The sequence below is a fragment of the Aspergillus terreus genome, genomic scaffold (assembly GCF_000149615.1).
Source record: "Aspergillus terreus NIH2624 scaffold_5 genomic scaffold, whole genome shotgun sequence".
Lineage (NCBI taxonomy): Eukaryota > Fungi > Ascomycota > Eurotiomycetes > Eurotiales > Aspergillaceae > Aspergillus > Aspergillus terreus.
Genome location: NT_165928.1, coordinates 678,439 through 699,251, shown reverse-complemented (window position 1 = coordinate 699,251; position 20,813 = coordinate 678,439). Strand labels below are relative to the sequence as shown.

General features: G+C 52.3%; 5 protein-coding genes across 5 annotated transcripts; 2 read left to right on the top strand and 3 right to left on the bottom strand.

The window, feature by feature from the left end:
- Positions 1-1,214: 1,214 nt before the first annotated feature.
- On the bottom strand, positions 1,215-4,113 carry ATEG_03804 (uncharacterized protein; the record flags this gene model as incomplete). Its single annotated transcript, XM_001212982.1, has 6 exons — positions 1,215-2,256; positions 2,302-2,426; positions 2,472-2,522; positions 2,743-3,826; positions 3,925-3,979; positions 4,038-4,113. The coding sequence occupies 6 exons, from the start codon at positions 4,111-4,113 to the stop codon at positions 1,215-1,217; spliced, it is 2,433 nt and encodes an 810-aa protein (XP_001212982.1).
- Positions 4,114-6,668: 2,555 nt separating this feature from the next.
- On the bottom strand, positions 6,669-8,404 carry ATEG_03803 (uncharacterized protein; the record flags this gene model as incomplete). Its single annotated transcript, XM_001212981.1, has 5 exons — positions 6,669-6,797; positions 6,845-6,963; positions 7,011-7,371; positions 7,417-8,054; positions 8,104-8,404. The coding sequence occupies 5 exons, from the start codon at positions 8,402-8,404 to the stop codon at positions 6,669-6,671; spliced, it is 1,548 nt and encodes a 515-aa protein (XP_001212981.1).
- A 2,534-nt stretch (positions 8,405-10,938) lies between these two features.
- Positions 10,939-12,904, top strand: ATEG_03802 (inorganic phosphate transporter; the record flags this gene model as incomplete). The annotated part of the gene is made up of 6 exons (XM_001212980.1): positions 10,939-11,022; positions 11,088-11,295; positions 11,355-11,799; positions 11,855-12,302; positions 12,374-12,524; positions 12,582-12,904. The coding sequence occupies 6 exons, from the start codon at positions 10,939-10,941 to the stop codon at positions 12,902-12,904; spliced, it is 1,659 nt and encodes a 552-aa protein (XP_001212980.1).
- Positions 12,905-16,267: 3,363 nt separating this feature from the next.
- Positions 16,268-17,099, bottom strand: ATEG_03801 (uncharacterized protein; the record flags this gene model as incomplete). Its single annotated transcript, XM_001212979.1, has 3 exons — positions 16,268-16,490; positions 16,542-16,923; positions 16,973-17,099. 3 exons carry the CDS (start codon positions 17,097-17,099, stop codon positions 16,268-16,270), a joined length of 732 nt encoding a protein of 243 aa, XP_001212979.1.
- Positions 17,100-18,170: 1,071 nt separating this feature from the next.
- Positions 18,171-20,354, top strand: ATEG_03800 (ankyrin repeat domain-containing protein; the record flags this gene model as incomplete). The annotated part of the gene is made up of 2 exons (XM_001212978.1): positions 18,171-19,542; positions 19,717-20,354. The coding sequence occupies 2 exons, from the start codon at positions 18,171-18,173 to the stop codon at positions 20,352-20,354; spliced, it is 2,010 nt and encodes a 669-aa protein (XP_001212978.1).
- Positions 20,355-20,813: the final 459 nt, after the last annotated feature.

Below are 20,813 nucleotides of genomic sequence, written 5' to 3'. Positions count from 1 at the left end.
GAATAAGAATCCACGCAGCTCCACAACCTTGTTACGCAAGCTTCCAGCCAAGAACATCGAAGGGTCCATTTGCCATCACTGACGTCAAGACTCTGAGCTGCGCAACTCACTGGTTAGATCGACACGGAAAAGGCACAGCAACCATGAGACACATGGCATTTCTAGAACGATTGCTTCGAGCTTAACCCGCTGAGGTCCATGGTTTTATTCGTTTAACCACTATCAAGAATCCGTGGGCTGAAAAGTTAACGAGATTCATCGGACATACCGTGAGTTGGGACTCGCCACAGTCGCTATAAGACATACCCAGACGACGTACAGTCTCCAACACATATCTGATCATACATTCCTCCATAATATATCAACCTATACTGCTACGTTCATAAACAATGACAGACACACACTACGCACCCTACACAAACCCCCGACCTCCCTCCCAAACCACCTCCAAACGCAAACGCAAATCCAAACGAGACACCTCCAAACGCTGCTGGGACTGGCTCATCGTCCACGGCAACTGCCACTACGCCAAAAACCGGTCGATGTTCCGCAGCTACCGGCGCGCGCCCAGCAAAATCGCCGGGCGACGGGTGCTCGGCGTGGGGACGGTCGAGCTGCGCGTGCGCCGCGGGCCCGACGACGATCGCACGAACACGCTCGTGCTGCAGGACGTGCTGCACATGCCGAACGCGCCGTGCAACGCGCTCTGCATCGACAAGTACCGCGATGCGAACCCGGACTCGGACGTCGAGGAGAGCGAGACGGAGGATTGCTGTGTGCGGGCTGTTGCGGATGCGGACCGCACGCCGCTTTGGTATGGGCATGACTATGGGCGGGTGTTGAAGGTTGTGCTGGCGGGGCAGCCTGATGGAGAGTCGTATCTCGGTGAGAAGGAGGGTGGGGGGAGTATGATGGGGGTTGTGGCTTCGGAGGAGGAGTTGGATACGCTGTGGAGGAGGGTGAGAGAGCGGGAGTGGACGTTTTGAGGGGAGAAGTTGGGAATAGTGTGTTATTGTAATGATTGATGACCTATAATGGAGATGCTGTGGATGTATACAATTTATCATGGTTCATACCTCGTCTATGTCAACTGTACAGTCGTAGACCCGCTATCATACAATACTTATATACATGAATGCACCTCACCATTTCGCAATAGCTCGTTGGATGAAGCCGACCCAGCCAGCTGGGCACTCGCTCTCCGGGAGCGGACATCATTCCACATCCAAAAGCACATCACTCATAATGTGGAGCACGTAGGAGAACTTGCGCACACTCCATTTCCCAGCGTCCTTCAGCAGGCCAGCATAATCCAGCAGGATCCGTCGCGCGGACTGGTACCCGCCTTGGAAAGGGACTCCGCGCAAATACACCGTGCCTCCGTTTCTGATGAAGTTCACGGCGGGATCATCAGACGGCGAGAAGGACTGACTCCCGCGGGGCTCCATAAAGCTCGTGAATCCTTCGGTGCCGACCTTGTCCCAATCGATGTCATCGAGAAGCTCTATTGATGTGCCACCGGCCTGCAACTCAGAAGGGTTCGGGACCATGAACACGTACAAGCCCAGCACAAGTGCAGCCGAGAAAAGCGAAAAGACCGAATGAAACATAGTATGGTCCGAGGCTTTGCGGTTCGTCATGGCCTTGTAGATGTGCGCTGCATGTAGACACGCCCGTCGAGCTGCGGGAGTCTGCGCCCATGCGGCTATGTCGTCCAATGCTCTTCGTGCAGGACCTGGGCCGGACCGTCCTGCGGCGAGATCAAAGATTTGAATGTCTGCGGTGAGGGCCATGCACATGTTATGCCACATGACTGCAGCGTTCGGGTTCAGACGGGTTAGAACCTCGCCATACTTGCTGGCGATCTGCAATTGGAGGTCCGGAAGACACCTCGCCCGGCCATCCATGGCGTATGTATGGCACGGGGCAAAGGGGTAGCTCGCTCGGTTCGATAAAAGTCGATAGTAAGCCTCTGACAGTCGAAGTTGCACCATTGACAATATCCCATGCATGCAGAAATCATCCACAGGGTGATCTACCACCGGTATATTGACATTTTCCGATGGCGCAATCACCGTGGGCATCAGAATCCGCTTTCCGCCGTGTATCAGCTGCATCCATCGCATGGAAGAGTTTGCCTGGAAAAGGCTTTCATGACACGGGAGGATGATTTGGATCGAGTCTGGTACGATAATCGGACTAACAGACAAGAACGAGGAATACCACGAGTCCAATAATAGGAGGCCGGTGATGAGTCTAGTTGGTCAGCAAACGTCTTGTGCAATGCACAATGCAACTTACCGTTTGACCGATTCCACCTTGCTCCACGCTTTCCACCGCGTTTCGATATCGGGGACGGCCTCAAACAGGCTCATGTCGAGGATTTGACCTTCGGTGGCTGCAAACATGCCATGTCTTTGCGCAGTCTGCAACTGTTAGCGTGGTCGCCTGTAAGATAGGCGCGCACATACCGCTATGAGGTTGACGTAAAGCATCTGGGATTTTTCGAGATGCTCCTTTTCCTGGTCTTTATCAGCATGTGTTGATACTTTCATTCATATGTGTTCCTACCCCAGTCATGGCAGCCAGGTTTAGAAAGAGAAACGCAGCTGCAAATGTGGACGTTGTGTTGATGGCGTTTTCTGCCCCAACAGCACACTTGTTCAGGTCGGTCGTAATCCTCTCGAGAACGGACTAATGGCATATAAGTCAATGAATCTCTTGTTGAACTTCCAGACTCACCGAAAAGCTGCGGGAAACAAAATTGGTAGTCCCTTTGGTCCCAAGTATGACCATTCCAATTAAGCACATGCAATGGAGCAAAGGAGGACGTATATTCTTAGCGGAGAAAGTAGGCAGGTGGATGAATGGGACGAGCGGGTGGAAGTTGCGGAAGTAAAGGTCAAGCGCCATGTCGAAGATCTCTGCAGGAGGAAAGCTGGGGTGAGCGCCGTAAACACTCCCAGATGAATGATGCGAAAGGGAGCCGTTTGCTGGAGACCGGAATTGTGTGTTTTGCAGGTGCGTATGACCAAACACCGCATATAGTCGATGTCTGCATTCCTCATCGAGACCATGTCTCAGCCCTTCAACCAGACTGGGGGTGTTGTTGAAGGAATGAGCCGGATGGATTGCAAAGACGTTGTCCAAGTCTGTACCAGCCACATCCCGCCAGAGGCTATTCATGAGTCGCCCGGTGTTGTTTGAGGGGGCCAGCCAATAGCGCTGGACTTTGGCGAATCTCTCATTGGGGATATAGTTGCTAGACTCCGCACTGCTGCCTACCGAGGGACGATTCTGTCTTTCGGGCGAAAGCGCTGCGGTTTCTCCAACGAGACCAAAGTTGGCATCCTGACCCATATCCAAGGATCCATGATTTGAGCCTCCATCGGTCCGCGGCTCGAGCCAAAGCTGAAGCATATCGTTCGGGGTCGGATCAAATATCGTGCGGTACGGCGATTGGTCGGCAGCGGCAACATCGTTCCAGCCAAAATACGCCTGCTGGCCATCGACCATTAACGAATTGACCTCGGGCTCGGTGCGGGCTTGATGGGTCGAGATGTCGGCGAGAAAGTCCAAGGATGACGGCGGAAGGTTCGGAGCAGACGACAGATTCAACCCGTGAGGCGTCACTGGTAGATTGGACACAGCCGGAGTATCCGCGCTAAGGCCGGGAATAAGGCCCTGGCCATCTATAGGAATTGTCGAGGAACGATGATGCGACGATTGATCGGAGGGCGCAGAAGGTTGTCTGGTATTTTTGGCCCCGTTGGCTGCGGTGGTCCCGGGGGCATTATGGCCTTTGGCATGACGGCTCAGGACATCACTGAGAGACGTTAGTGACCGGTTTAACGGTGTGCTGTTGCGACAAAAGATAGTATGGTTTGCGGAGAAACTCCGAGTGAAATATGAGGGCCGACATACCTCCGGGAGAACCGCTTATGGCAGACATTGCATTCGTACGGCTTTTCCTTGGTGTCTAGCGATTGTCAGAGGAAAATGAATCGAAATGTCTTCTTAAGATGGAGGATACTGACGCGATCGTTCGTGACGCTTGAAATGTTCGGTCTTTTTGAATCGACGGTCACAGATGGTACACTTTCTTACGACCATGATGAAAGTCGCGGCGCGGCGCGGGGAAAAGTCGAGACGAGAGAACCGGCGGCACCGGGCATGACACCGTTGCGCTGGGAGAGGGAGGGAAGATGTTCGTGAGAGTAGAGACCGAGTAAAGGGAAAGGGAAAGAAAGGGAGGGAGGAGAGGGGAGGAGAGTTTGTCGTAGAGTTCGAGCAGGTTGAAGCACGAGTCGAGCACGTTCCCAGAGGTACCTGACTGGTGCCCGCGGTGCTGTGGTACGCACCAATACGGCTAGTCGCTCGCCATTCCGTGGGTCGGGGAGGAAGCATGACGGTATGGAAACGCGTATAATACAGCCCTGCTTCCCCACATGTACTTCTACAGTACTTCATCCATATAGTTATGAAGTAACTTCTCATTATCTGCTCTATGAAACACTGCATTATGTCGAACACTTTTACTCCTATCTCGCTCTTGAACGACACTTACCACCACCAGAACATCTCATATGGAACTTTCTTAATATGTAATCTCGGTCAGAACCGATCGACGCCCCAAAGCTGGGGTTGTGGCTGCTTTGGGTCTAGCGCTGCCCCAGATGGGGGGAAGCCCGGTAGTTGACGGGGCCGCCATCTGCCGATCCACCAACCCTAATCGTGTACTTACTAAAGAGAGCGACTATAGGATTAGAGAAAAGGGGAGGATATCCTTCTCTATTAAGTCTGTCCAGATACAGAATACTGACAACGACAAGACAATCCTATGTCAGCTCTATGTTCAAGCCAGAGCTCGAAAGGGATCCGATGGACAAGTTTGTTAAATAGACGCTATCGCTATTACCATGGAACATTACCTATTGGCAGGCTTAAGAGACAAAGCTTACAAACTGTGATAGGATGCTTTACGCTTACGGATCGACCGGAGACGGCGCGATGGCTCTCCGAAGAAGAAAAGGCCATTGTCGTCGTCCGGGTTCAAGCCAGCGCGTTGGTGCCATCGAGCGGGGGATTCAATCTGAGAACATAGCTGATCTCGATTGGAAGCATCCATCGTTCCGGTGGAAGGATTAACACTATGGGAGGGGCATCTCGAACAGCATACTAAGAACACTACTGTGCATATCTTATTATAGGTTTCAGTGTCATGGAACGATTGGATAGATATTATCGGGCTCTAGCTTGGTAGCGTACTGGTCATTTTGGTTCCGCATCTTTCCTGAACTACCGAAAGATGTTTTCCGCCTATTGTAGAAGTAATGGAGCTTCCAACTCGATATCATGCTCCACGGGACCAGTTGGAACACGACTAAAAACCTTCTCAAACTCCAGGGTCAATGAAGGCCCTGTGGCATTCGAAGGGAACGTCACCACCACCGTGCCAGGGCCAACCGCCATGTCGATAAAAACTGTCCTGACCTTCTCCGGTTGCCACACTTCCCCAACTGCAGCAGCCGCCTGTCTTCCGGTATACTTGTCGACAACGGTTTTTTTTTTTCCCCGCTGCTTGATCTACCTCGATCAGAATAACAATGTTCACCGCACTTTCCGAGTGCGCAAACAACCACGCCGCAGCCGCACGCAGCCGGGCGCCAGACTCGGACAGACCAGCTTAAACAGCCAAGTACGGGAAACCAGCGGGTCTGATGTTGTTGTTCGTCCAAGAAGAGTCGCACTCTTTACTGGAGTTGCCTTCTGTGTGTTTAGTGCCCCCCAACCCCTTGGAACTCCGTGGATGACACCCGCATATCATCGACTTTGATGCAGAGATATCGGCCGAAACTAAAGTGGGCTATCTCAGACCAGCGGGTGGGGACTTTGATGATGAGGGTCTCAATGTCCTGGAAGTAGGTGAGCCGTGAACAGTGGAGTTTTTTCAGTGGCGTTCGGTGTTCGCAATCATCCTCTTCGTTACATTCTTCAGAGCGAGGTATTACTGTTGGCTCCCATGGACGAGACTTTCTGATGTGCTGGAAACAGGTTGTTCCAACGCCTTGAAGCTTGTGTATGGAAATGGAGGGTTAATTCCCAATTAGGGCTAGGTCTGACGATGCAATGGCCATGCTTGAGGTTGGCTTTGAATGTTGGGGGATCTGTGAGAATATCTAGGTTGGCAGGGTGTGAGCCAATACCTTAGTTATGTCATGATACCACTTACCTTCATGTGAGGTAAGAAACCAGATGATGAGTCCCAATCAATGAAGACAGCTGACTGAAGAATAAAACCGAGAGGAAGATGTGCATGAGATGACTTTCACATAGAGTCATGCGAGGCTGGGAGAAAGGAAGAGAAGAAGTAGGAGGGATTGGAGAGAGATTTATACCTGGCAGGGTGGATTCAATTCACGACCCGTGGTTCTGCATATCTTCACTGCTTAAATGGAGCAATATCTATGCTTCACATAATCTTTTGTCAGGCAGGTCCTGTAAAGCAGGCCAGTGTATTCACCAGACGCTTCAGCATCAACAGAGGTACAACCTTTTTTATCATACTGCAGGAATGGTCGTCAATGTAACGTGATTCCATAGAACTGCCATAACTTTGGATTAAAGCATAAAATGGGATATGTATAGGTACACGATTTCTCTGAGCACTAATGTCGCACCAGCTCTGCCAATCTCGCATCGTCATAGTAGATCTCCATCCGCCGTTTCCGTGCCTCCTTGTCCGACTTGACTTGACGGAGGATCTCCTGGATATTAGGATACGAGGAGAATTTGTCCTATTCATTCTCAGTCCTGTCCTTCATTATACAAGGGAGTGACATACCGGAAGAGCATCCCAAACCTTCGGATCGGTGCCCTGATCCTTGAACGTCCCGCATCCACCCCGAGCATACTCCGTAAACAGAAACGACCGACTGCTCTCCACCATGATAGTCATTTGGTCTAGCGTATGTCAGCAACCGTACACCGCAGCCGAGAGGCAAACTTACTCTCCAGGATCCTCCGCGGCTCATTCACCTGGTTCCGCATCTCATACACATAATCCTGGCTAAAGTTCCCATGCGGCGTATGGCTGATCTCCACCGATCCTCCACCAGGCAAAAACTCGTCAGAACGGCCCAGACCGCTGCCATAGAGACAAGCCAGAAACTCGGTGGCCGAATTGCGATGGAAATATGGCAAGCGGAAGGTGTTGGATGCGACGTCCCACCGGGGCCCGAACCAGAGGAAATCCGCCAGTGGAGTATCGGGGTCTCGCGATTTGGCTGTCAGCACACAGTTGACCGAGGGGTCAGTGTGGTCGATGGATGTTGCGTTTTGCGAGGCGAACTTGGTCAAGTCGTACTGCAACTGGATTAGCGGGATTATCCTCTATAGTCTGATGCAAGAGCGCACCTTATACGGCACAACATTCCCATGCCATGCGACAAGATCAAATGGGCTATGGTCTTGCTCAATGGCATTATACAGTCCATTCGCCTTGTTGACAATCGACCAATCCTCATGCAGAACCTCATCAATATACGCAACCGGATGGAGAAAGTCGCGGGGGTTCGCCAGACCATGGCCTCCCAGCGGTCCAAGATCAGGGAGCTCCCATCTCGACCCCCAAACCTCAGTGATATACCCACGGGCGACGTCGTGACCTGGCCCAAGACGCACAGCAAAGCGAACCCCACGAGGGATCACGCAGATCTCTCCCGGTTGGAGGAAAAGCTTGCCCATCTCGGTCTGGATGTCTAGGTTACCCAGCTGCGCGACGATGAGGAAGTCACCGTCGGTATTGCAGAAGGCGCGGTGGTCCATGTCGGCGTTGATCATAAAGACGTATAGCGCGATGCCCTCGCGCAGATTCGGATCTCCACTTCCTCCGAGCGTGTGTAGTCCATCCACGAAATCGATCTTCTCGTTTTCTTCGGGGAGAGGGAACGGTGCCCATTCGCCCTGCTCGGCGAGAGTGGCGACTTTGGGATTCAGAGAAAGGAAGCAGTTTTCTATGTCGGCTTTGTGGGGAATGTTGGCCTTGTATCCATCTAGTTGATGTTAGCCCGGCATTGTTGGAAATTATTAGAAAGGACGTACTATGTGCTGCAGCTGGTCGAACGCGATACATATATGTGCTGAAATTGGCGTGTCGGGGTGCCGTAAAGGCCGAATATGTGATCCCCTCGGCATACAATCCAAAACGGGGTTCCTGGGGGTTGTTCTGGCCGGCTGGTAAGGTTCCAGGAATGACCTCGGATTGGAAGCGATTCCCAAAGCCCGCGAGATACTCGTACGGATCGTTATCGCGAGTCGGCTTGCGACTCATGGTATCGGTGTAGTGGAAGACCTTTTGAAGGTCCTTGATGGGCGTTCTCTCCTTGATCGGGGGAGCAGACATGTTGGATTCGTCCGACGGCGTAGTGTTCTTTCAACGTGTGTTTCACGATTCGCATAGCAATTAGAGATAATTAGAGTTTCTTGAAAAGACACGATATTAATTGAAGCCAGCAATCCATCCACATTGAGAGGCCCCTCTTGAGGTGGATGTATATGATGGTGATGATGTGGAGCACTCCGCCGCAGCATAAAGCGGCCCACACCAGCCCCAGGTGGTGCCTGGAGATCATCCAGACAGCTCTTCGTGGGGATATAATCGAGCAGCTTATGCGGGGCTGTAGAATGTGGAGCAGGTGTTGATGGAACTAGCTGTCTGATTTTCAAGCGGTATCAAAATTGACATACGGTTAGCAAGTCTCCAGAGGTTCACTCAAAATCCACCTCGCAAACAACCCCACAGGCGCAGTTGCCAGATGCTCAAAACTATCCAGTCTCGATTGATAGATCCTCAAAGTCTTCCCTTCCATATGTGCGTAGAAAACCCTCCCATGCCGGGGTTCCACAAACGGGAAATGCAACACTGGAAACATTTTTTTCTCCTTCAAACGCCAGCTCATGGGGGTCTAAGGTATCGCTCGGGATGCTCGCAAAAAGTCTTCTTTCAAACCCTCAGAGACCCGGACCTGGAAGGCACGGGCTCTCATGGTGGTGATCAGAGCACAAGCTCTGCGGGTAGCATAGAGCCTCTATGACCAGCGCGGTGGTGTGAATGGATATGGAGCAGATGTGGATTAAGGGGGTCGTTATCCTCGCGTGTGTACCATTCATACAGACACTCACTATGCCATTCCTGGCCGAATTGGATAACAGGGGCCAAGTCCCAGTACTTTTCTGCGATGTAGAGCATATTGGGTGGTGAGCATGCGATCGGATGTCGGGGGTGTGAAATGAAAATAACGTAGGCCTACTCTACATTCCCCCAGCCAACATCTTGAAGACTCTACGTACCTCAGAACCAAAATATCAGGACATAGCTACCCACAACAAACCTGCCGCGGTCCCCACTAATGAGAATCTAGTCACTGTTTGTGGTATACACTCCACCCATGGTAAATAAGGAAAGCTGTCTTAATGGACCTAGCTCCTAGGTACTACCAGTAGGTAGGCACGAACTATTTGTACTATTAATTTGAACTTTTGTATATGCCCATATCGGCAGTGCATCAGGGGGCCTGATATAGAGGACATTAGACGTACCAAGACGATTGGATTGTAGAATCTGCACGTCGTTGCCTCCGGGAGAAACAGACTATCGTACATGTGCTTGTGCGAATTGTTTTGGCTCAATGTGCTTTCTGTCCACCTCCCACTTCAATCCCCCAAAACTGGCGTCTTTCCTCGCTTTCTCACTACGTGGTTGGAAGTACCTGATCTATTTCGTGATTAAGAACGAGGAGCAAAAAGACGGTTCTAACTGTTTGACGAAGCAGCCACAGAGACAGTCATTGACAAGGAGGATAGCGATTCGCACTGCCTATAGGTCTACGATCGTTTCGTCGATCAGGTAGATGAATAACCGCCGGCTGTTTGGGTCAGCATCCAAAGCATCACACATGCAATACCTCGTGCTTTAGTCCTTACCTACCAAAACAAGGGCGCAGGCAGAATACATCTCAAAGTAGGGCCTGACAAATGTTCACGTTGGAGAACCCTCTAGACTCGTCGGTCAATCACACGGACGGGGGAGTAAGAGAAAGTTTTGAGTGCAACCAGCTCCCATCGATCTTCGATCTTCTGTAGAGAAAATTCTCCCTTTACTCTGGGTTTCTTAGTCTAAGCTTGCTTTAGCGTCTAGCGATTGAAGAAGGTTGTGGCTTGTCGGATAACGATGGCCACTGTTCGGAGTACATGCCTTAGTGTACCTTAGCAAGTGGGGCGACAGCTTAAATCGACCAGACAACCCTTTGGGCTCCACCCTGTCGTCGGCTATCTTACTCTGCAAAGCATGGGAAATGAAATGCCTACCACCTAACTAACCATCTACCTGCTAACTTTTTTACTGCGTACACTTCTTCCTCCATCAGGACCCACCGACTCTGGGAGAAGCAAGCTTTGTGCCGGTTAACAAGCAACGCTAAGACTGCTTGTGCCTTGGCGCCAAGAATCGCTGGGCCCTTACAAAATCCCTCGATCGATCATGTTCGCCGCTGCCGCCGTCCTATTGGCCCGCTGTACTAGCCTCCGGGGCATTCTCTCTGAACATCACGATATGCTTCCCTCAGCTTCAAACAAATGACAGCGCAGTGGGAAATTAAACGACCCGGTTGCGCACAGACCCAGCACGCGTGCCCGGTTCTCGAAGCATTCTTCTCGACTACACCGTTGCCTTCTATTGGGAATCCTCGACAGATGGTGTTCTATCGGCCTGTCATTGGCTACAGATATAGACACAATGAGACGGTGTCGAGGCTGTCTACTGAGGCAGACCGGCTTGCAAGCGGCCCATAAAGCCGCTCAGTCCCTCGCAACGGACTGCTGAGTTGCAATCTCTCATCTTCTAGTCCTTGGGAATCTCTGCTGCACCATCAACTGATCATGGGTGAAATGCACGATCTCGACTGGCTCTTCGCCGTCGGTACCATTTTCTTCTGCATATCAGTCTGGGCTCTCGGTGCCAACGTAAGACACCTTCCCTTGTCCTCTCCTCCATTGACCTCCCCCAGCTGACGGACTCAACCCCATAGGATGTAGCCAACTCGTACGCCACCTCCGTGAGCTCGCGTTCTCTCACCCTGGTCCAAGCGGGCATCCTGGCTACCATCACCGAGTTTGTCGGTGCCATTGCCCTGGGACAGAAGGTCACCTCCACCATTCGCGAGGGCGTTTTCTCGCTCGATCGGTTCGAAGACTCTCCCGGCGTGTTGATCATGGCCATGGTAGTCGCAGAAGTTGGTACGACGTCTTTCGCTTCCTTGTCTGGAGGATAGGAAACACTGACCCATCTCGGACAGGATCCGCCATCTGGCTTACCGTCTGTACCTCGCTCGGATTTCCCGTCTCCACTACCCAATCTATCATCGGTGCCCTCATTGGAGTAGCCTACGGCGCCCAGCTGCACGTCAAGTGGGAATGGACCAGCAACAGTGTCTCTCAGATTGCGGCCTCTTGGGGTATCGCCCCTGCTATCTCGGCCGGTTTCGGTGCCATCATCTTCCTTTCCATTCGCCTTCTCGTCCACAGCCGGCCTGACCCTCTCAAATGGGCCCTGCGTGTCATTCCTTTCTACTACGCCATCACCGCCGGTATCCTCGCCCTCTTCATCGTCGTTGAAGGGTCGAATGGGATCCCATCCTTGGAGGACATGGGTGCCGGAAAGGCCTGTGGCATTATCATCGGTGTCTTTGCCGGCGTGTGGGTTGTCAGTGCTGTCTTCTTTGTCCCGTACTACTACCGCAAGTATGTGTTGCTCGCCTCTCATGCCCCAGTATGGCACGCTAACCATCGTCCCCAGACTGATCAAAGAGGACCGTCGTCTTCGGATCTGGCACATCCCCATGGGTCCTCTCCTCTGGAAGGACAACTACTCCCTTTACTTTCCGGGAGATCCCGATAATGATGTGGTCCCGAACTACTACGAGTCGGACATGAAGCTTGATGACTCGGATGGTAGTATTGCCGGAGTTCACGACGAGCCGAAGCAAATGGAGCAACAGGCGACGATGGCGGACCCCACGAAGACCGCCGATGCTACCGCTGCCAGCGAGCATCAAAAGGACTTGGCCGCGGTGGATAGCCTCGCGTGGGCCCATCCCAAGCGGATCTATGCCACTCTGAAAATGGTGTTCCTCTACGGTATGACCCGCGACGTTATCCACCACCAGTCCAAGGGCCTGGAAAAGGTGCACCAGCACGCCCCCGTCTTTGATAACAAGGTGGAGCACCTGTGGACTACCGCTCAGGTGTGCTCAGCCATGGTATATACTCCCCTTCCTGTTACTCACTATGAACCACCGAATCTAACATCGTCCAGATCATGTCCATTGCGCATGGCGCCAACGACGTGTCCAACGCCATCGGTCCCTTCACCACCGAGTACATGACCTGGAAATCTGGACAGTCGATGGCAAAGACCGATACGCCGACGTGGATCAAGGCCGTTGGCGGTTTGGGCCTGGGTTTTGGTATGTCCCCCCACCCCTCAACATAGGTACAGTACACAATACTGATCATTCGCTTAGGCTTCTGGACTTTCGGCTATCATATCATGCGCAGCCTCGGTAACCGCATCACCAAGCACTCGCCCACCCGCGGCTACAGCATGGAGCTGGCCGCGGCGATCACGGTGTTGCTTGCCTCCCGTCTCGGTCTTCCGGTGTCGACCACGCAGTGCATCACCGGTGCGGTTCTCGGTGTGGCGTTGGTCAACTACGACCTGCGCAGTATCAACTGGAAACAGCTGCTGAAGATTCTGCTGGGATGGGTCTTGACCTTGCCGGTTGCGGGTTTGATCAGCGGGATTATAATGGGTATGGCACTCAATGTGCCTGCTTGGGGTTCTTGATCCAGCAGCCCAGACGATACTGGAGCTCCATCTTTATTGATTTATGAGCACTTTAGCTGTGCGAGACCTGCCGTTGTCTTAAAATAGCAGTTAGGATGGGGTCGGATTTGGCTTTTGTATTATCCTTATTTATGTAGTTTAGGAATAACACTCGTTAACACTTTTTGCGATGGGTGGAATGAGTAGCGAATTTACGTTGGCAGTGCTCAAAGTACGATAAGGAGCACGATAGCATTTTCTCTAGTGGTCCAAGTTTGATGATATTATATCTCGATCATTGTTGACACTCCATCGAATAGGGATAACGCAAAGGTTCTTTCTAAAGCGTGTTGGACCCTGTATGGCAAGTATCGGGATTCAGAAGCGACCAGCAAACGTTATGTATATCTGTTTTCCATCCTGGGAGAGCAATGTCGGTCAGCTTCTCGGTGTCTTCTACGACGACTCTAGGCATTTCAAGGGGTCGTAAGGTATTTTGAAACCCCCAGATAAGGGACATAAAGTCCTCCAAGGGCGTCGAGGTACTCTTGGAAGCCGAGCGGCAGTTGGAGAACTTGTCCGGCCTGCTGGCTCTCATTAATGAGGTGTACACAGATCACGGCAGCTGGTTTTTAAGGTCAAGTGACCTATACCCCCTTGGCACGTGATGCCAAGCAGATTTCGGGTCGCGCGAGATATAAATAATACCTGTATTCCTTTTCTTTTCTCTTTATCTACCTCCAACTTTTCTCAGGTACCATTGGTACCATTTCTGACCCAAATAATGAGATAATGCACTCAGAAATCGCTATAAAGCCACTTACGTTTGCTGTATGGGACGACATCGTGTTCCGGATGTCAGAGAGGAGTAGAGAAAGGGGAGAAATAGCTATAAAGCAGTTGGAAAGGGGACCACGCGGGTAGTTAGAGGTGGTAGAAATGGTGGTAAGGTAATGAAATGAGTCAGGTGGGTGGAAACATAAAATTGGTCGCGCGACACTAAAAACGATCCGACGCCATCTGCAACCTCCGACGGTCTGGTGGAAGTGAGTCGAAATTGTTTTAAAATGGTGCCCCTTATTACAGATTACGCGGTTAAAGTGTTGTAGGTTGAGGGCGGGAGGGGGATCTGTTTTCGACTGGAGCTAAGATCCCGGCTTTGGTTAAAATCGGTCTTGTTCTCTTGGGCTTGGAATTTCGCGAGCTGATTGAACCGTCAGGTCCCCATCAGACTATCAGGTGAGTTCTTCCTCAAACTAGACGCCTGGCTCTTCATGATAGCGCTTTCGTCATGGTCCTGTCCAAACGGGCGGTTTTCAAGGAACGAGAAAGCTCCTCTTTCGTTTGATGCGTTTTGCGCCTGATTTGACGAACTTCCCACGTTTTCAGCCATGTTATGCAGGTTCTCTCGTTATTGAAAGGTGTCGGGGGCTCGATGGTAAATCCTACACGGATCCACGGTTGATCTTTGAAGGGTACCTGGCACCCGTCACGGAATAGTGCTGCACTTACGTGGTAGACATGTGAGTACCCAAGAGCTCTTTGGGATCGTACTGGCCATTTTAGTCAATAGCTTGTGCGCTCTCCAAGGCTGCATCCGCCTTCAGCCGTTTATTTCCTAGGCGTCGATAGAGTACCTCCAAGCGCGGGTAGAAGGCGAGCTGGGCGAGGCTGCGCCTCAGATCGGTCGTTAAGGGGGACCATCCCGCTGTCTGGAGGTCCGCCGTGGCTCACTGTCCTGGCCTGCCCCCCTCTTAGGCCCCAGCCCAGCCAACGAAATGATCCGCATAAACGCCTCTCGGTGAAAGACCCGACTTTCGGGGGTATGGGCGGGCTCGATCGTACTGACAGCCAGCGGCGGGATCTCGCTTCCGATATTGACCCATTCCGCGTTTTGGCCCATGCGCGAAACTTCCACCTTATCGCCGACTGAGGCTGGAGGCAGCGTCGCGGATGCCAGAGACATCGCGTGCTTGCGTTCTTGCCGAACTGTTAGCCAATAGTTTAATATATTGGGCGTCGGCCTGTGCGGCAGGATGATATCTACTTACCAAGCCGTTCTCGATAGTCTTGGTCGTATTTCGTGCTTCGGTGTCGACAACATAGTAGGTTGGCTTGGGGACTGGGGCGACTTGGAAGCTGGGAGTGTCCAAGCGACGGACATATCAAGTTGTATATATTACCAAGGATGAGGTCGCTGTCCTACAAAACGTAGCATGATCACAAATAAACATAGATAAGAAGGTATAAACAGATTTTATGGGAAAATATGGAAGGGACGCAGGGGCGGAAAGGAGAAGAAGAAGATAGAGACCGATTTAAGTGGGAGACGGGACAAAGAATGCTGCCTTCAGAACCGCGATGATGAAGGTGGATTTATGGAATTATCCAGAACATGAACATCACTTAGGCTTTCAGTCTCTGTTGTACAAGAATACATTCGATTGCTTTGATGTCATGGCAAACATCTGTCGGGATTATGCAGTGATGACCATCTGGCGGAGGTTCATTACTTGCAAAAAGGCTGTGACTAGTACAATGCCCACGCATTACTGCATCACTATTCTCGAGTGGAATACTCATCACATCTCTTCCACACAACTAGTTCTATCTGAACTAGTTATTGCTGGTCCAACTTATGCTAACTAGTTCTAGGACAAAAACGAGCTCCTTATCCACCCCGGAGAAGTTATCTGCCGTGTGAAGGATTGCACCAAGAAGGTCAGTCAGAACTAGTTCTAGTCAGGTTTACACCCGAGGTCAGGTTTACTATATTCACCTAATATGTTCCACCTATCGCACCGTCATTCTATGTTGTCGGCACGGAACTGGAGCTGTGAGCAAGATCACTCAGAACACACTTGAGAAGATGGGAACCATGCTGCCTCGCAAGGATTGCATATTCGGTTCGCAGACAGGCCACGGGGTGCTATGTTACGGGATATCTGAGACATGTTGGATGTTGGAATATCCAAAGTACGCTAACTCGCAAGTTCTGGAGAACACATGTCGCCAAAGTTCTAGTAACCGACGACCTAAAAAAAAGTCTGATCGAGTAATCACAAGTGGATTGCACCTACGTTGATATCCGGGGCGCTCTATTGGTGAGGTGTCTGTATGCTAATTACTCCATGAGACGGCGTTGTCTTGGAGCCGCTATAGCGCACTAGATTAATTAAACCCACCCTGACGGCGAATCGACATGCATTAGTGCTGACTGTTTGATATTATGGCTTAGCATTGCCACCACGAGTAAAATATCCCTTGGGAAGGAGGGATCAGTGGGGTATGTTCTGTGCTCTCATGCTTACTTCCAGGGGGTGCGTTCCATTTATACGATAAGAAATGGGTGACTATGCATGAATCATCACCACGACAATAATTTCAAGAAGCCTCGCTCTTACTGAACGGACAACCTGCAGCGTCCGCACTCAGACCAGACAAATTCTGGCCTTTCTCTTCCCGGGCAATTTGGCGGAACATCTCCATTGGGTCATACCAGACGTCGATTTTTTCCAACTGCAAAGCCGCGTTCACCCTGGCAATCACAATGCCCTGGATATCAATGAGGCCCCCGTGAGCCTTGATTGTCGTTTTCTCTCCTCGACTAGGTTTATCAAATTAGTCCAAGCTCCCTGTAATCGGAGACACGACCTACTCATTGTATCCGACATAATCCTTGGCCATCTCGCCCCAGTGCCGCCATTTGAACACCACCACCGGCGGCCCACTATACACTTCCAACACCTCCCACGCAAAGGTCGGCATCATCCGCTTGAAGGCCTTGTGGCTGGTCTCAAAGTCGTTGTGCGCCGGGTCGTAGTATGAGCTCGCGGTCAACAGCGCGTTGTACGTGCCCACCTTGAGCATATGATCGCCGGTCTGCGGCGGCCCTCCGTTGAGCGAGAAGGTGTAAGTCTTTTGGTCAATTGTGCGCCAGTCGGCCAGAGACGTCTTGAAAGAGGCTTCGATCTCCCAGTTTTTCACGAGCTTCTCGACAAGATCGGGCAGACTGCCGGCCTCGTGCGACTGTGTCTTGGCTGGGCCGGTATCAGCGGTGTCCCGACTGCTCCGCATCGGTGCACTCACTCTTTTCATAGAACTCTCTCGTTTTGGCGTAGCTGGGAGGGGCTCCGTGACGCCATGATGCCTCGGTATCCTTGAGGACGGCATTTGGGTCGAGGACGAAGTCGGGGAGCTCTGATGCTTCACTCATGGTGTGTGTTGCAGACTTGGGTGTAGGATGTAGGGACTGACAAGTAGAGAAGAGCCACAAGGGTGAGCACGCGCGGTTATATAGGGGCAGCCTAGGTGGAAGGTCTCTGTCCCCGCGTGGCTGTCACATTCAATATAGACGCACTGTCCGGACGGACTCGGCGTCAGCCGGACTTCCCCTACTGTATCCCCCCTGCCAACGGTTCCAATCGCATCCAATAATTTGTAACGTCGGCCCGGGTAGATGCTCCTTGTTTGTGGAAACGGTTTTGTGGCTGCGTTCAACGCCACTGCGGTTTTCTCATCTCCTCGCTAGCGATGTCCTGCATCCGCGACCCCACCAACAGCTGTTGTGGAACAGTTGTTTCATTTTCGCATGCTCTTGTGGCATATGCTGTAAAATGCTGGACATGCAGAGCAATGAACAAGACTCAACCAGTTCGGTGGATGGCGATGTTGTTCGGGGGTGTCAGCACTATCTGCATACTACCCTTCGCCACGGAATCGCCAAGCCGCGATATGGGTAGTAGATGAGATTTATATTAAAGGTGTCCACCAGTAATGAGATCCAGAGCTGGCTTAGTCCGTGCTCCAGTCCACGCTCTGTCATGTTCATGGGCTGTTGGGTCTCCCACAAACGAAGCTGGTTAGGGCTTTCTCGGCCAGGCTTTGCCAGTTGTCTTCCAAAGACTGTCGTGCATGGGCCATTAAGGCTGTGTTATGGCAAAATATGATAGTCACTAAATCTGGACAGATAGTAATATACTAGTACTCTGTCAGTTATAGTCTGATTGTTCCTGACGTTCTCATTCTCATATTCAATTACCTCCATCTCCATCATGATCACCCCCTCCACATCCACCGAAGTCTTGGACAAAACGTCTTTCATCGTCATGCGCGGACCGCAGTCCAATCGGCAGGCGCATTTGCGACGAAATCTCCGAGCCCACGATCCAGTGACGGTGAGGGGTTTTGGCACCTCGGGCAACTAAATACGGCACGAAGCCCTTCAGATCATCGTGGCCTGATCTCCCGACAGTTTCACCAACACCACCACCACCACCCCGCCACCATGGAACTATTAACACTCCCCAACGAGATCCTGTTACACATCGCCGACCATTTACCCGACGAGCGGGACCTCAACGCCCTGGCGCGCACCACGAGCGCCCTCCACGCCCTCCTGAACCGCTACCTCTACCGCCTGAACATCCGGCGGGGAAGCCCCGCCCTGCTGTGGGCTGCCACGCATGGCCACGAACCCGCGGCCCGCAAACTACTCCAGCTCGGCGCCGCGGTGGAGACCACCAACGACGGCGGGAAAACGCCCCTGGCGCTCGCCGCCGCCGAAGGCCATGCGCATCTGGTGCAGTTGCTGCTGGAAGAGGGAGCCGATCCGGAGGCGCTGGATGGGGAGGCGCGCACCCCGTTGTTCGCGGCGGTTGCGACCGGCCAAGACCACGTTCTCCGCATGCTGCTTGCCGATCGCCGGGTCGATCCGGAGCGGAAGGACAGGTCGGATTTGACCCCGCTGAGTGTGGCCGCCATGAAGGGACATCGCGCCGTGGTTGACTTGCTTCTTGGGGTGGGTGTTGATGCGGAGTCCACCAGTGCCGCGCATAATGGCCTCGGGCCTCTGGGATGGGCGGCGTTGTGCGGGAATATTGGAGCCGCTGCGTCGCTGTTGAATCATACCGGCGTGGATCCTGATCGCCCGGATTCGAAAGGATCCACGCCGCTGCTGTTGGCGTCGGCGAGCGTAGACCCAGCGATGGTTAAGCTCCTTCTGGCGAACGGCGGTGTGGACGTGAACGCAAGGAACCAGTTCGGCGACACGCCGTTGCGGATGGCTGCGAACTTTGGTCGCGCGGAAATTGCAAAAGTCTTTCTTGACACAAAGGGCGTTGATTTGAACGCGCGAGATTATCGCTTTAGTCGAACGCCGCTGGCGGTGGCCTGTTGGCGCGACAAGGCGGATGTGGTGCGGCTTTTCGTTGGGACGAAGGGTGTCGATATCAATGCTAGGGATCATGAAGGGCTAACGCCGTTTGCACTGGCTTCGAGTCGGGGAGCCGATAAGACATTAGCCATACTGTTGGAAACGGACGGAGTTGATTTGAATGCGACTGACGACCAAGGCCGCACAGGATTTATGTGGGCTGCGATGAATGGCCACCATACGACAGTGCAATTGCTGATCACCAGCAAAGCCGTTGATCTCAATGCTAGATGTCTCAATGGGTGTTCTGCGTTGTCGTATGCTGCGATCGAAGGGCAGAAACAAGTTTTGGACGTGCTGCTCCAGACGGAGGGTATTGAGCTCAATCCTCGCGATGTTCAAGGACATACGCCGTTGGCACTGGCCGCCCTTTACGGACGTAAAGAGGCCGTGGAAACTCTAATTGCAACAGATGGCGTCGATCTGGATACCGTGGATGAAAAGGGTGAGTACAGCATCCTCAGCCTGTTTATTTGGTTAATAGAATCATAGGTAAAACACCATTATGCATCGCTACGGAAAGACACCATACAGAGATCGCACGAATACTGGCCGAGAAGGCTGGCACTGTCGACAGGCCCAGGAGTCAGATTGAACCGCTGACATTAAACTGAATGAGCCTGTGCCATGGAGGACAACTGCACCCGAATTATGTACATCATGAGTTACGATCACGTTCTATATCCCCAATGCATGATATTTCCTACCAGCCTAGAGCTACCCCTAGGCACATCACTCAGTATACTCTGGACTTTGCGGGAATTTTTCGAAATAACTCTGCTCATGTCCCAGAAGCACCCGCGCTTTCTTCCTTCGCACCAAATGTCTCACGTACTCCAGACTCCGGAACCAGGCATTGTAGTCGCGCATGAGAGACCCTTGAGGACGTCCCTCCTCCCAGTTCTCCCTGATGTGGAACAAATCCGAAGTCAGCACGATGGTGCCAGCGTGGATCATGTCCAGCTGAAGGGTGATGCCGCCAGGCGTATGACCCGGGGTATGGTGCAGGGTGATGCCCGCCCAAATATCAAAGGTCTCCCTTCGGAACGTCTTCCAGTTGAAGCGGTCCGGCTGGAGGTAGTGCGGCACGTAAAAGTCCCGGTCGATGCCTGTCGCACAGCCCCAGAAGGCATGTTTCAGCTCATCCTCGTGGCACCAAATCTCGACATCTACACTGTCAGCCTTCGTCCACGGCCCAAATCCAATCTTATGATGAACTCACCGGTATCGATAAAATGCTCCAACCCACCCGCATGATCGTTATGCAGGTGGCTGAGAACCACCGCCTTGACATCGTGGATTGTCCCTGCCCCTGTGGCGGCAATGGCCGCTGGGAGACCGTGGACGTCTTTCTCCCAGGTCCGGGGCAGACACTCATTGACACCAGCGGGCCAGTTTGTGAGGACGTCCTCGCAGCTGCCGGTGTCAAAGAGGATCAAGCCTACGTCCGGGTGGTAGATCAAAGCTGCGATCATGACCAGCTCGCGGCGGTCATGTTTCTGGGGCGGCTCGTTAGGCCGGGAGACGTTGGCGCCGGATAGGATAGGCGAGGCATCGCAGTCGAGGTAGCCAAGATTGAGAAGCTATTAGATGTTAAATGATTGTCGTCGGGAGTTGTATAGTTGTTGGACATACCCAGAGCTTGGAACCCGGAGGGAGCGTACTGTTGCTGCTGGAAGAAGTCATATTGATCTGTCCTCGCCTAAGACTGTTCGT